General features: G+C 41.2%; 1 protein-coding gene across 1 annotated transcript; it reads right to left on the reverse strand.

The window, feature by feature from the left end:
* Positions 1-8,661: 8,661 nt before the first annotated feature.
* Positions 8,662-15,406, reverse strand: LOC111950171 (D(1)-like dopamine receptor). Its single transcript, XM_023967573.1, has one exon. The coding sequence runs from the start codon at positions 13,981-13,983 to the stop codon at positions 12,652-12,654; it is 1,332 nt and encodes a 443-aa protein (XP_023823341.1). The 5' UTR covers positions 13,984-15,406; the 3' UTR covers positions 8,662-12,651.
* Between the last annotated feature and the right edge of the window lie 656 nt (positions 15,407-16,062).

Genomic DNA, 16,062 nt, shown 5'->3' on the forward strand with positions numbered 1-16,062 from the left:
GGAACTGTAGCAGAAGTGTTTAGAAACATATTCTATTCTTCTTTACAATAAATGTGACTCCAAAATGACACAATACATTATTTACCATTAATTTCTATTGAACACAAAATAACCTGAAGCACAACCAAAACAAACAGCAAATGCATCCAAAAGTTTGTAGAGTRACAAGCTTGATGTAATCATTGTGTGCTAGGAATATGGGACCAAATACAACACTTTTGACTACTTTAATACACACATAAGTGAATTTGTCTCAATACCGTCTGTCCCCTAAAATGGTGGGACTATTTGCTGCAAATGTGCATAGATTGCATTTGGATTACTGATATAATGTTATTTGGTTTGTTAACTGGATTCGTTTTGACATCAGTGAGTTCTTGTTTCTAGCTTTTGATTATTTTTTGTGTCCTTGTTTGACATTTTCACTGCACTGTTAGGAGCTGGTTACACAAGCATTTTGCTGCACCCGCTATAACATCTGCCAAACTGTGTACGTGACCAATAAACTTTGATTTGATTTGAGACTGTGTATGTCTGTAGTACCCAGAGGCAGTCAGCTCACGTGGACCTTCAAATGTCTCCTCTCAGATATGTAGAATTGACACACTTGGTCGGCCAGTCCCAGATGATGATTATTTATTAAATTAATAACCAAAGGTTATTGGTTTTGTGAAAAGGTTTGAGGTGAAACAAACTATGAAGAAACAAAAAAACAGACCATGTACCATGTGTCAGTCATCCATAATTAGTGGTCCAAACATTAGGACGCCATTTCTGACATTAAGATTGGCAAAATTTGCAGAAAGTAGACACGTCCTTCCRGTTGTAAGCCCTCTGACAGGAAGTCAGTTCTGGGAGTTTGCTACTGCCGTCTAAAGCAGGGCTGTTCAATTCCGGTCTCGGAGGGCCGAAACACTTCTGTTTTTTGTTTCTAACCTGCTAGTTAGTTGCACTCACCTGGTGTCCCAGGTCTGAATTAGTCGGTTATTAGGAGTAGAGGATGAWATCCATAAGTGTTTCCGCCCTCCAGGACCGACATTGAACAGCCCTTCTCTAAAGGATGGGGTGTGTAATGGTAAGGGTCTATTGACTTCTCTACATTTAGATTTATATTTTAGTCATTTAGCAGATGCTGTTATCCAGAGCGACTTACAATAAGTGCAGCAAGGTGAGACATKCACATATCACAGTCGTAGCATGTACATTTTCCCTCAAAAAAGTAGTTTTCTCCAGAATGTCTTCTCTAGGATGTATTTAAACCTGTCAATTTAAACATTAAAATTCCCCCCTCAATCTGAAGGGTATGATTTATGTGAGTGTGATGGTAGGGATGATGCAAATTACTTATTTGGCTTGGAGGTCGTCATTGGTCAGAAATTGCACCTGATCAGACTGTTGAACCTTCAAAAGCAGAGAAAGCAGAGATGGGTAGAGAAACCTGTAAATGAGCTGAATTTAAACACACCTCACAGGAAGTTGATAGACTTTGCCGGCCCAGACTATAATTATAATTTTTTAATTTCTCCGCAGACAGGCAGTGGAATGCTACATTTATGGACAACTCTTGACATAATTGCTAGACCAGAGTGGTGAACAACCATGGGCATGTTGTCATGAATCTGCTTTATCCAACAAACCCAGCTAGCACATAACGTTCTGAGAACCATATGTTTCTTAGAGCTTGGTGAGAGCATGGTGTCCTATGGTTATTTTGCATACTTTAACAGAACGTTTCCTACAAGTTCAAACACGGTGACATTTAATACAAATTGTTTGAATGTTCTATGAACATTCTCCAACTGGTTTGACAGTTCAGAGAATGTTAAGAAACAACATTCTTCTGTGGGAATTTCAGTACTTCAGCATAACATTTCCTACAGGTTTCTTCATGGTTCTATATKAAGTCATGTCCTCAAATTGTTCTGAGAACATTAAGAAAACGATCCCAAAAAAAGAGAACGTTCTAAGAATTGTATTTAAAAAATATATAAATTCCGTTCTCAGCATCAACAAAAATCTCTCTATCCTCTATCTTGTTAAGTGTGTTCAGGTATGTTAGTTATGGCCACTAATTGGCCACACCTTATTTTAATAAGTTCTTGTTTCCTTTGAAATTGGATCAGACAAAAAATGAACAGCTTTGTATGTGTAAAAAGACATGGCATGCTAGCTCCATCCTGGTGGTGCAGTGGACTAATTCCATGGATAGAAACCCAAAGATTATATGTTTGAATCTCTGATGCCGTGTTTGATGCCGTCACAATWAAAAATGTGTTTGCATGATTAATGCCTAAGGAATTTATTTTCCATCTGTCCTATGTGCTTGGAGTTAAAAAAAAYMTWAKCCKAAAATAAGCGAGCAGTGTTATTAAATCTTATTTAAACATAAATGTTCCTCAGGACAGGAGAAATGTTCATTTCGTTTTACCGGTCAGAAAACGTATGGCTTCGTTCCCACAACCAATGCGAAACCAAAAACATTAGTTCCCACAACTTCCAAGGAAGCAAATGTGCTAGCTGGGAAGCTTTTTAGAATTAGAGGAGAATGAGAACTAATACAAATCACATCACTGCATGGGTCCTGAACAGATGCCATGAGTCATGGGCAGAAATAGAAAGCAGTAGGAAAGTCTGTCTTTGCTAGCCTGCCTGTTTGATAAGAGTAATAGCATGTGACACGAAGGAGGTTCAAAGAGGTGACTGAGGGAAACTTTCCACCCTAACTTGTAGCTCCCAGTTTGTAACTTAATTTGGGCTGCTGTATGTCAGAACTCCACATCAAAGCAATGTCAAGTTGTTGCATTACCAGCAGAACTGTAAATGTCTTAAATAAAATATACCCAGCTAACAACAAACGTTCCTAAAACTTTAGAGAACATTCCCTTAAGCGTCTCATTCGGTTATTTACTCATGTTTTCATAGGAATGTTCTCGTGATGTGAATGTTTCCAAGAGACCATTCCCTTAATATCAAATAGAACTTACCCAGAATGTCGTTATCATGTTCTCAGAACTTAAGATATTAATGTTCTAGACACGCTTCATGGGAACGTTTCAAGAACATTCATTTGTCCAGTTTTCTGTGGGTTAGGAGAATATTCCATCAACTCCCACCAAACATTCATAGAACATGGTTGCCATATTCTCAGTATATAAGATATTAATGTTCTAGACACGTTTCATGGGAACGTGGCAAAAAAACATGAATGTGTCCAGTTTTCTGTCGGTTAGGAGAATATTCAATCAYGGTCGTGGACAAAGGCACAAAGCTGGTAGCCAAAATTCCAGAAATGTGTGAAGAGGATAAATCTATACACATTATGATAAGGGACCGATCAAAATTGTACTGGGGGAGGGGCAGAAAGATGAGGGTTCTCCGACCACAGACCACCACCACTCTTTCTGCCTGTTTCAGTACACTACGATCAGAGCAGGCTGAAGACAATGATCAGCTTGGGGGAAATCTGATTTTCAACATTTTGATGACATATTTCTAATTATATAAAATATATGCAAATAAAAAATCCACCAACAGGTTTCTGTGCCGATGCACCATACAACCAATAAAGAAAGCATACCGACTTTGGGCACTTCAATATCATGGTTTGCGTTTTCAACCCCACAATAATTATGTTGTGACACATATTGTGTTATTTTAAGGCTGGTTATGACACCTATATAAGAGTGTAAAAACACACAAAACCTACTACGGTAGTTATTTTATGGTTGGTTATGATACCTACATAAGTCTCAAACCCCACAAAACCTACCACACAAGACAAAACATTCCATTACACCATAGCCTACAGTACACAKCTACTCAGTAAAGAGMTRTTCTTTATTTTTGCTATGTTCTACATTGTAGAATAATWGTGAAGACATCAAAACTATGAAATAACACATTTGGAGTCATGTAGTAAGCAAACAAGTCTTAAACAAATCAAAATGTATTTTATATTTGTGATTCTTCAAAGTAGCCACCCTTTGCCTTGATGACAGCTTTGCACACTCTTGGCATTCTCTCAACCAGCTTCACCTGGAATGCTTTTGCAACAGTCTTGAAGGAGTTCCCACATATGCTGAGCACTTGGTCGCTTTTCCTTCACTCTGCGGTCCAACTTCCTTACACAGCCAGGATGTGTGTRGGGTCATTGTCCTGTTGAAAAACAAATGATAGTCCCACTAAGCGCAAACAGATGGGATGTGCGTATTGCTGCAGAATGCTGTGGTATKCATGTTGGTTAAGTGTGCGTTGAAAACTAAATAAATCACTGACATTGTCACCAGCAAAGCACCKCCAAACCATCACACCTCCTCCTCCATGCTTCACTGTGGGAACCACACATGCAGAGATCATCCATTCACCTACTCTGCATCTCACAAAGACACTGCGGTTGGAACCAAAAATCTCAAATTTGGACTAATCAGACCAAAGTATTCAGACCCTTTACTCAGTACTTTGTTGAAGCACCTTTGGCAGCGACTACAGCCTCGAGTCTTCTTGGGTATGACGCTGCAAGCTTGGCGCATCTGTATTTGGGGAGTTTCTCCCATTCTTCTCTGCAGATCCTCTCAAGCTATGTCAGGTTGGATGGGGAGCGTGGCTGCACAGCTGTTTTCAGGTCTCWCCAGAGATGTTCMATCMGGTTCAAGTCCGYGCTCTGGCTGGGCCACTCAAGGACATTCAGAGACTTGTCCTGAAGTCACACCTCCGTTGTCTTGGCTGTGTGCTTTGGGTCGTTGTCCTGTTGGAATGTGAACCTTCCCCCCAGTCTGAGGTCCTGAGAGCTCTGGAGCAGGATTTCGTCAAGGATCTCTCTGTACTTTGCTCTGCTCATCTTTCCCTTGATCTTGACTAGTCTCTCAGTCCCTGCCACTGAAAATCATCCCCACAGCATGATGCTGCCACCACCATGCTTCACCATAGAGATGGTGCCAGGTTACCTCCAGACAAGACGCTTGGCTTTCAGGCCAGTGTTCAATCTTGGTTTCATCAGACCAGATAATCTTGTTTCTCATGATCTGAAAGTCCTTTCAGTGCCTTTTGGCAACCTCCAAGCTGGCTGTCATGTGCCTTTTACTGAGGAGTGGCTTCTGTCGGCCACTACCATGAAGCCCTGATTTAGTGGAGTGCAGCAGAGATGGTTGTCCTTCTGGAAGGTTCTCCCATCTCCGCAGAGGAACTCTGGAGCMCTATCAGAYTGACCATCGAATTCTTGGTCACCTCCCTGACCAAGGCCCTTCTCCCCCGATTGCTCAGTTTGGCCGGGCGGCSAGCTCTAGCACAAGTCTTGTTGGTTCCAAACTTCTTCCGTTTAAAAATGATAGAAAAAGTCAAGGGGTCTGCATACTTTCTCGTAGCGTGTTATGACACTGGGTTATGATGTGTTATGACTGTCTCATAACGTGTTATGACACTGGGTGTCAAGTAAAGTGTTACCAATACATCGCACCCTACCTTGAAAGCTTTCCCAGTATCAAAGGCTTGGCTAGATAATCTCCGAATGTCATTACACTTTTTGGTGTTTTGTAACATACCAGATAGGTGCAGTGAAATGTGTTGTTTTACAGGGTCAGCCATAGTACGGTGCCCCTTTGACCTTTATTTAACTAGGCAAGTCAATTAAGAACAAATTCTTATTTTCAATGACGGCCTAGGAACAGTGGGTTGACTGCCTGATGACTGTTAAGTGCCTTGCTCAAGGACAAATCTTGAGAACTTGGTAACCATGTTCTGTGCATGTTTGGTGGAACGTTGATGGAATATTCTCCCAACCCTTAGCAAACTGGACACTTGAATGTTCTCGCAACGTCCCATAAAATGCGTCTAGAACATTAATGTTGTATATTCTGATAACATTGTAACCACGTTGTAACCTATAGTAGTTCTGCTTGACATTAGGGGCTGTTCTCTTAACTTTAACACCAAAACATGCTAAAAAGGTTCACAGAAGGTGTTTGCTAACATAGATAGAATGTTCCCCTAACTAARGGAAAACTGGAGACTCAAACATTAGGGGAACATTACGGGGAACATTACAAAAATATTCTCTCTCCATAGAATTGTTAACTGCGTTGTCACCCCTTACAATCGATACCAGCAATACATCTTGCCAGGTTTTGAATCGTRGTCGGAAAATACTGTAGCTACATTGACTTTGATCAAGAGAACACACTTGCCAATGTTCTGTTATCAACTCATATCAACTCAAATTCTGGAGACTAATTGAATTTTACCCTGTTAACTGCTCTCTGAATCAAAAAACTTTTTATGTATGTCTTCCAGCGAATGTTAAAGATTTACTCTCTCCATAGATARCTCAGCTATACAGAAGAAGACGAAGAGGTTAGTTGTGTAAAATAKTATTTAGATTTAGATCAAGTACATMAATAAAAACCCTCATCTGGCACTAAAGGCTTTGCCTTGCTGTCCATAATGCAGACTGATCACATGGTTATTAGTTCCCCCTGCAAAACAAACCTGGGATAATCACCCCATGAGTCTCAGTATAACATCCAGAMGAAAACACAACATAGCTCCTAGTGCCTGTTGTACTGTCATATTAAAGCTCTGTTGTTTTGTCAGTCCGAACTGCAAGCAGTGGTGCTGATGCTGTGCTTGGTGGTGAAATGAGAAGCTGAATGTTTGTTACATAAGCACCATTACAGCAGTAGTTCATGGCCACCCTCTCTCACCATGGCAAGCAKCGCCTGCGGCCTGTCATTAACCTTGACTCTGTTTCCACTGTGGACCCCCCTTCAACTCCTGCCTGTGTGGATCTGCAGGGAAAGTGCAGGTCATCCATCCACACAATGTACGCACCGCTTACGGGATGTGTCAAACCRCCATGCATCGGGTTTACACAAAGCCTCATAACATCGACGATATTAATGTATTTTACTGTATCCAAACCATGCAGACTTCTTGGTCCTAATGTTTTTTAATGCCCTCACATTGTTGGATTTCTAGACAACTGCTGTCTTGTTCAGATGTAAGTCAGTGAGAATGGGAGCATTGCATTTTTGGCTGCAGCCCAGCATGTCACTTACGGACACAGGGCAGAWTGAGGCTGTGGTACAGTATTACAGACACAGGGCAGAATGAAGCTGTGGTACAGTATTACAGACACAGAGCAGAATGGGCTGTGGTACAGTATTACAGACACAGAGCAGAATGAGGCTGTGGTGCAGTATTACAGACACAGAGCAGAATGAGGCTGTGGTACAGTATTACAGACACAGAGCAGAATGAGGCTGTGGTACAGTATTACAGACACAGAGCAGAATCGAGGCTTGTGGTACAGTTTACAGACACAGAGTAAGAATGAGGCTGTGATACAGTATTACAGACACAGAGCAGAATGGGCTGTGGTACAGTATTACGGACACAGAGCAGAATGAGGCTGTGGTACAGTATTACAGACACAGAGAGAATGAGGCTGTGGTACAGTATTACAGACACAGAGCAGAATGAGGCTGTGGTACAGTATTACAGACACGAGCAGAATGAGGCTGTGGTACAGTATTACAGACACAGAGCAGAATGAGGCTGTGGTACAGTATTACGGACACAGAGCAGAATGGAGGCTGTGTACAGTATTACAGACACAGAGCAGAATGAGGCTGTGGTACAGTATTACAGACACAGAGCAGAATGAGGCTGTGGTCAGTATTACGGACACAGAGCAGAATGAGGCTGTGGTACAGTATTACAGACACAGAGCAGAATGAGGCTGTGGTACAGTATTACAGACACAGAGCAGAATGAGGCTGTGGTACAGTATTACAGACACAGAGCAGAATGGGGCTGTGTACAGTATTACAGACACAGAGCAGAATGAGGCTGTTGCAGTATTACGGACACCAGAGCAGAATGAGGCTGTGGTACAAGTCTTAGCGGACACAGAGCAGAATGAGGCTGTGGTACAGTATTAGCAGACACAGAGCAGAATGAGGCTGTGGTACAGTATTACAGACACAAAGCAAAATGGGTTAAAGTATCTTCTCCTCCATACCACCACAGCCACTGATTTCACAGTTGAGCTCAGCTGAATGGCTCTGCGCTGAGTCACATTACCTGGATGACTAAGATTAGAAAGAGCCACTAATTGAATGTGAACTGCTCGGCACAGAGTGGTCACCCAGGGCCTTGTTTCCACCCACACCAATACACAATGTGTATAGATACTTTTTTTAAGACTGTAACTGTAACATTATTCTTCAATGGAAAAATGTTACAAATGACATATGTTTGTAGAGCATCTCCCACAATGATGTCGACTTAAAGTCAGCCTCAAACAAATGGACAGTTGCTTGAAAATGGGATTAAAAGAGCAGTTGTATTTTTGATATCAGATCAGAGTGACATTGACTTTGACKGATCAGACACTGACTGCTTTGTGGTTTGTTTTTCTTCTGTAAAAACAGAATGAAAGGCTATTTCAACTCTCTCATCCTCGTGTAGTTATGTAAATGATGTGGGATATGAACAGAGTGAGGCCATCAAAGCTGAAGAAAAAAAAAATGTGTGTCATTGTTTACAGGAGTCAATTCCTATTGATCCTCCACAAAGACATGATTTTTCGAAGAAACGGTTGCAGTCAAACTAGAGTATCACACCAAGTCACCTCATCTAAATACATACAAATCAATGGCACAGGTGAAAAATGAACATACACGTTTATTCTACATGTAGTAAGGGCACATATTGTACAAACTGTAAACTAGGTACTGTAATACATTTGAGGATTGTTTTTCTTCAACACCTTGACAACTGCAGAACATTATTTCATCTGACTGACGAGTGCCTTGACTTGTCAATAAATCCACACTGGAAAAACAGCACAAACAGTTTTCTACTCACATTTAAGGATTCTAAGATTTTTTTTAAAAAAGCACTTGTGTTCACATCTAGATTTGAACATTATACAATACTGTTTTTTCATTTTATGTTACATGAAGTTTTGCTGTTGAATGTCGAGGTAGGGGTGCCATCGTAAAATAAATAAACTTAACAAAATGAGCTGGAGAACAATACCCTTGCAGTTGGACCCATCCAAAAAAAGGATGTTGTTTAATGTCATACAAGGAGACAGTTATATTTTCCTGTTTGTCATTTGATGCAGAGGAATCCTTTGCTGTCAGCTAGGTTAACAAAAGCACTGTTACATGTGATGTCACAACAAACATCTAGACAGAACAATACACTTGTTTCTCATAACCTGTGGGGCACCCCTAGGAAAGACATTTCAGCAAACAAGGCATTCTGCTTATGTAATTTTGCAATGTAATGCCCAAATCGTAAAGTGCCAGCAAACTGTGGTGAGCAGACTTAAACATGACTGGTAAATTTGGCGGCTTAAATCTATCTCAGGAYTTATACAGATATAGCAACAAGCAAGATAGATAAACCATCTGAAACCAAAATGAATATTAATCGGTATAAATGTATAAAACCAAAAACTCTGGACAACCCTCAGATACTTCAAAGTGCCATGCCAGTGTCATAATTGTTCATATGGCTAAGAAAATTAAACTCATAAAACTTTATAAAACATTGTCATCTCACAGCATGAACTTCACATTCAGCAAAATCATTGGAAACAAAATATGAAAAGACAATTGTTTATATAGGGCATCTTTATGCAGGCCCAATTACCTAGTTGTATGCCCAGGTGTGCGTGTTGTGATAGAACCACAGAGGGGAACAGCAGGGAAGGATTGTTTACTAATGAACTAAATCCCTCTGAGTAACAGCTTCTCCACTGATTAGACAGGGCCTGACAGGAGGAGCACTGAGCAAACAAAGACATTCTTCTGGAATGTTCCCCATAGCTGCTCAGATTATGCAGTTAATTTTTTTTAGCGTAGATTTGAGCGGACTCATGTTTGTAGATAATTAGAAAATAAATTATAAGCAAAGGATATAGTTAATCATAGAGAGACTGGTCAATATTTGGGAATAGGACAACTGATATGGTAGAAAATGGAAAAAGGCAAACCTTCACTTCACATAGATGCTGCAGTTTTACCTTCGTCAAAGACATAATGCCTTTGGAAAAACCTTTTTAAAATCAGATGCTACTAAATCACGTCAGCACTTAAAAAAAAAAAAACTTGTTTATTATGGAATTGATGGCTTCTAGTACCCGTTGGCAATTCGAGTAGAGCTGAGCAGTGGGCACGTTCCACCTTCATCTACAAAATGACAGAGACAGAGGTCTTCTCAGAGAGAGTTCATATTTTGGCACTTGTCATAGAAGGCTAGACTTGATGGACATACACTCTTAAGAATCCAGGGCCAGGCAAATAAAATGAGGTCATAAAAACTCAATAGGATTACAGGAGGGGGTGGAGCTAGGTGGCTTCTCAACCTCTTTTTGTAACTCATAAGTAACATGCTGATTCAAAAACGTTCTCCCTGTTTTCATTTATACCAAATTTGATTTCCCAGAACCAATTTAAGACTAATACCATTAAATTACCATTGATGTATGACAACTCCATGCTTTTACACCTGGCGATACAAGAACAAGGTTGAGGCCTGGAAACAACCGAGCCACAATGCATTAACTCTAGTTCATTTTGACATCAAAACCATGTGCCGTAGACTTCCCATCATGGAGCTATGATAAATTGGGAATTGTAAAGAGTGTTAAAATATGTCCTTCACCCAATTCACACCCCAAAATCCAATTGTCCTAATTCCAATGTAGATTCATGCAATGCCTGCTGAAATGAAAAACCATACAGGTACTAATTGAAAGCATTAACCACACTAGCTCTATATAATTGCTCATTTTCACGAACAGCGTATTGTTTGCCACCGGTCAAATTCAATACTGCATAGAAAACAAGTCAACTGTCACAGTTACAAATTAGATAATTGATCAGAAGAGTGACAGGACCAAAGCATACAGTGGGTGTTTTCAATCTGGCTGCTATGAACACAACAACAGTCCCACTGTTCCCTAAAACATCATAGTTCCAGCTAAAACAATTCACAATATCAGTTTTCAGCCTTTTACCAAAGGTCAAATGTGTTCTGGTTGTGTGACTGTTGACTTGCATAAGGTGCAATAATATTACATTTTTCAATTATGCATTGACAGCATTTACTGCTGCTCACTAAGCTGATTGTTTACATGCAAACTGCCCGTTAATAGAATCAGAATCAGCTCTCTGCATTAGGACAGTAGAAGGCTGCGTCCTAATATAGTGCACTGCTTTTGACCAGAGCCTTTAGGAAATAGGACGCCAATTCTAAAACACTTGAAGAAATGTCTGATGGGCCCTGACTTGCCAAAAGAATCACTGATGCCCTAAGAGTGTGAAGAGGTAACACTTTGTTAGGGGAAGACGTGTCTAGTGGGAGAGAGTAATGGGGATGAAGTTGGGAGAGAACTGTGTCCACGGTGATGCCTATGCTACAGCTACACTGGTAGACTTGACTTGACTTGCTGATGCGATGATGGGTGCTAGGAGGGCTTAGAAAGTAGGCCCTGTTTCACACGGGACTGTTAAAGACACATGGTGTTTGTTCTTTAAAATCAGGTTTGCCAGTTAGTTTTTTTAAATCAGGTTTGCCAGTTKGTTTTTTAAAATCCGGTTTGACAGTTTGTTCTTTAAAATCAGATTTGACCATTTGTTCTATAAAATCAGGTTTGACAGTTTGTTCTTTAAAATCAGGTTTGACAGTTTGTTCTTTAAAATCAGGTTTGACAGTTGGTTCTTTGAAATCCGGTGTGACAATCAGACTGAGCTCCATCAACACTTTTGCATTTCCCAATTGGGAAAATCATGTACTACAAAAGGGGAATGCAACTAAAATATATAGAAATATGACATACTTGGCATAAGACGTTGTATCTCTGTGAAAATGAAAGGTATTTAAAGCCTCCCTTACTGACAACGTGTTCTAAATATCAAATGCATACATGTGTATACACCATACCTTACCACAACCCTACCACACTGAGGCTTACCACTTCAATTTCACAACAACGCAAATGCAAGAGTTGATGAGGGTTGTTTTGAACCATTCCACCATCCTATGGTCTCTCTCCATATTATTTTTGTCAGTTATCATTAACCAGAAGTGTATTCAACTCTCTAATAAATTATGATGAATATTATAAATAACATTTTAAATAATTACACACTGTGGTTGACATCGAAAAAAACAATCAAAACCAATTATCTTTATAGTTATCTTTGTAAGAATATGAAACACGCTGTACATATAAATGTAAAGCACTTACCTACGAGACATTTTGCTAATATTTCTACTTCTTTCTCCATGTTATAACAGCTTCCAGGATATTTGTCACTACTGTGTACACATGCAAATGTATACATATTTGTAAATACAACACATGTATACACGTGTGTATTTCGTTTTACTTTATTCAAGTTATGGAACATTTATCAACAAATCTGTCTATACTTTAATAATAAATGCTGAAGGTGTTTTGCAGATAGTTATCCAGGATAAAGTGCCTTCATTTGAAACATTCTGTAGATTTCCATAGTGATTCGAGTTTTAAGGTTCGCAGTGAAGCTCAGTTTGTATATACCACACTTCTGCTAGGCATACTGCCAAGTCTCTCCCTCTGGGTTCCTTCTCATGTTTGTATACCAAAACATACACCCCTCAACATGTCACAGTTTTGTGTTGGCCGTTCTGAGTTATAGGATTAATCTTTTCCAGTGACACATCGGCATCGCTGCCCAAGTTCCCAGAAAGGGACGGGGACAGTTTCTCCAAGGTCTTAATCCCAACGCCATCCTTCTTCTGCAGCTCCTCCTCCTGACACAGGATGCTGTGGGGAATCACATAGGTGGCATTGTTGCTTTCCTTGGGAATGTGCCCTTTGGGCTGATACTGGGACGCAGGCGGCTGGGATCCATTGTTGTTGATGCTCACTATCTCTATGGCATTGCTGCCTGGGCAGAGTCTGTGGCAGCCCAGCAAGATGGAGAACGCTTTGCGGAAGTCCGCGTTGAAGGCATATATGATGGGGTTGAGTGAGGAGTTGGCCCAGCCGAACCAGACGAACACGTCGAAGGTGCCGGGGCTGATGCAGAGGAAATCAGAGGTGCCGTTGGGCTCACAGAAGGGTACCATGCAGTTGAGGATGAAGAAGGGCAGCCAGCAGCACACAAAAACCCCCATTATGACAGAGAGGGTCTTTAGGACTTTGGTTTCTCTTTTGAAAGACATCTTGAAGGAACTCTCCGTCTCCATGTTGGAGTTGTTCCCCATACTGCTGTGGCGGTTCTTGGCACTCTCCGCAGCCCTCTCCAGTGCTGAGATCCTCCTGATTTGTATCTGGGCAATTCTGTAAATCCGGGTGTAAGTCACGATCATGATTGCCACAGGGATGTAGAAGCTGATGAGGGAGGAGGAGATGGCATAGGTCCTGTTAAGGCTGGAGTCACAGTTGTCCGGCGGCAGCTCACCGTAAGTGCCGTTGAGCTCCAACGCCGCAGCCTTGTGCCAGTTCAACTGCACAGGGATGAAAGAGATGAGCACAGACAGCGTCCATGCCACACTGATCATAATAAACGCCACCTTGGGTGTCATCTTCCTCTCGTAGCGGAATGGGCTTGAGATCGCCCAGTATCTGTCCACGCTGATGACACATAAGTTCAAAATGGACGCTGTTGAGCACATGATGTCGAACGCCACCCAGACATTACAGAAGGCACCGAACGGCCAGAAGCCCACGATCTCCGTCGCTGCCTTCCATGGCATCACCAAGATGGCCACCAGCAGGTCTGAAATGGCCAAAGAGATCACAAAGAAGTTGGTGACCTTTGAGCGCAGGTGGCGGAACTTGGTGACTGCAACACATACCAGTGTGTTCCCCAGCAGTGTGGTCAGGATGAGCGCAAAGAGAAAGCAGCCTGTCAGAACGCGCTTGGATGAGTCTCTCTCCAGCAAATTATCGCTATCGCGGACCGTGGAGAAGTTCAAATCCATGTTTCTGTCAGCTTGTAGAGATAGAAATCACCCCATAATTCCAATCACCTGAACTCAGGCCAATTAGATGGAAAATGGACCCTTGGCCGCTTGCCTGGGGACCATCAAGTCTGGAGGATGGTTCACCATGCTCATCACAGCAATCATCCTGCAGAATGGTGTCTATAAATATTTCAAAAAGCACTCTTTATAAATGAGCCAAAAAATGCACCCTGTTCATGAATTCTCGAAGACATTCTACTGTCAGAGCAGCAGTTTTCCATTATGGGTATTCCATCTGTTATTGAAGAGTTTAGTATGATGTACCTACGAATCTAAACTTTTACTCTGCTTTATCATATGTCTCTTTCATTGACCTGTCAGCAGTCATCTGAAAATTTCACACCATATTCTCGCAGGCATGATAAGTAAACAGAGGCTAGGCCAATCATTAGCCTTATATACGGGCTCGTCGATACAGTCTATTGATCATATTAACACTGTGTTTATCTGATTTGTTTAATGACTGACGAGGCGTGTCCATGTGATTATATTCGTGCCCTTATTGATGCTCCATCCAGGACAAGCAACTGCAGGGCACATGCACTGGACAACCTGCCTGACGCTTTGGACGGTGATGGAAATGTAGACATGCAGTTGCAATATTGTTGAATTGAAATGCACACGCAGCATAACAACAAAATAAATACATCGTCCGTATCTTTACGCATGAAACGTGGCATCTGTAGCCTGTGTTTTATGAAAATGTAGCAATTAAGTTTCCATAAGCACCAAGAACACACAACAGGCTACATCTTACTGTGGAGCAACACAACGATAATCCTGGAGCTCAGTCCGTTCATGCGGTCCATTTTTGTCCCACATCGAGTCTCCAAAATTGCAATGGGACTCCATAGAAGATGAGCTGTCAACTTCTTTTAAACAACCGTTTTTTTTTTTTAAATGTCCTTAAATCCTCAAAGAAAGCTCAATGGTAAGCCATGGTTTACTGCGATATAGCAGGCTCTACATATTCTCTTTCCCGCGTATCTGTCTACAGCAGAAGCGCGCGCCTCTGTCTGCTCTCCTCGCGTGTGCTCCAGATGCAGCTCGCAGCCTCAGTACCGCTAGCAGTGTGTTATTCTCATTATATGTCCTTTCAAACTTCCTTCTATCTTCACCCAAAAAACTGTGTGACCACATCCAGACAAGGTCGAAATACCGTCCAATAGAATCAATTCAACTTGTGCATCTTCTCACCAGCTCCAGATCAACAATAATACGAGCAGTTAGTCACGGTTTCCTAAACGCACTAGATGTCATTTTTTATTCTATTGTTCAAGTTACTGTGAAGAGATCCACATTCCATCAAAGTCTCCAGTCCTTATCCACCACTGACGTGTCCGAAGTGAAGTCTCTCACTTGTAGATTGAGGGAAGATGAGACGTTTTGTGCGCCATATGCGCTCAGCTGCGCGCCAGAGTCTCTGGAAACGTCCCCACCAGCTTGTTTCATCTCATGCATCAACAGGGTATTTAGCTGAAATGTGTTCATTTGTTCCTATAAAAAGCCCACTCTTCGATATTGATATTACTTTTATAATTACATGATTAATTATACAGTAGCGTAATATTACAGCAATTGATTTAGTCTACTAAAAATGTGTGGAGTGAGTGCCAAGAATAAAGTGTTACTTTCGGTCACGGTTCTCCCGTATGTCATATAAGAGATTTGATAAGATAGCACATATTGGAATTCAATAAAATGAACCACGAAATTATGAAAACATCTCATGCTGAAATTGTCTCAAAGTTGAACTTGAAGGCAATCTATTTGGATAGATAGGCACAATGAGGCCATCTACTGGAGACCATATGTATTAATAATAAAACAAATGAAAATGTGGGACGCTGCAAGGTTATGTTAGGCTATTATCATCATCATCGACATCACCGAGTATGAACACCAATACATCTAATATATTCCAGAGGCAATAAAAAGGACACATACCCGTGTGCAGTATGTGTTGACATTTAGGTCTGTGTGGACTACAGGCTACAAACTGGCCAGTTTGGATGTTAAACTATTTAGCAAGCCGAA

Source organism: Salvelinus sp. IW2-2015, linkage group LG23 (genome assembly GCF_002910315.2).
Source record: "Salvelinus sp. IW2-2015 linkage group LG23, ASM291031v2, whole genome shotgun sequence".
NCBI classification, from domain to species: domain Eukaryota; kingdom Metazoa; phylum Chordata; class Actinopteri; order Salmoniformes; family Salmonidae; genus Salvelinus; species Salvelinus sp. IW2-2015.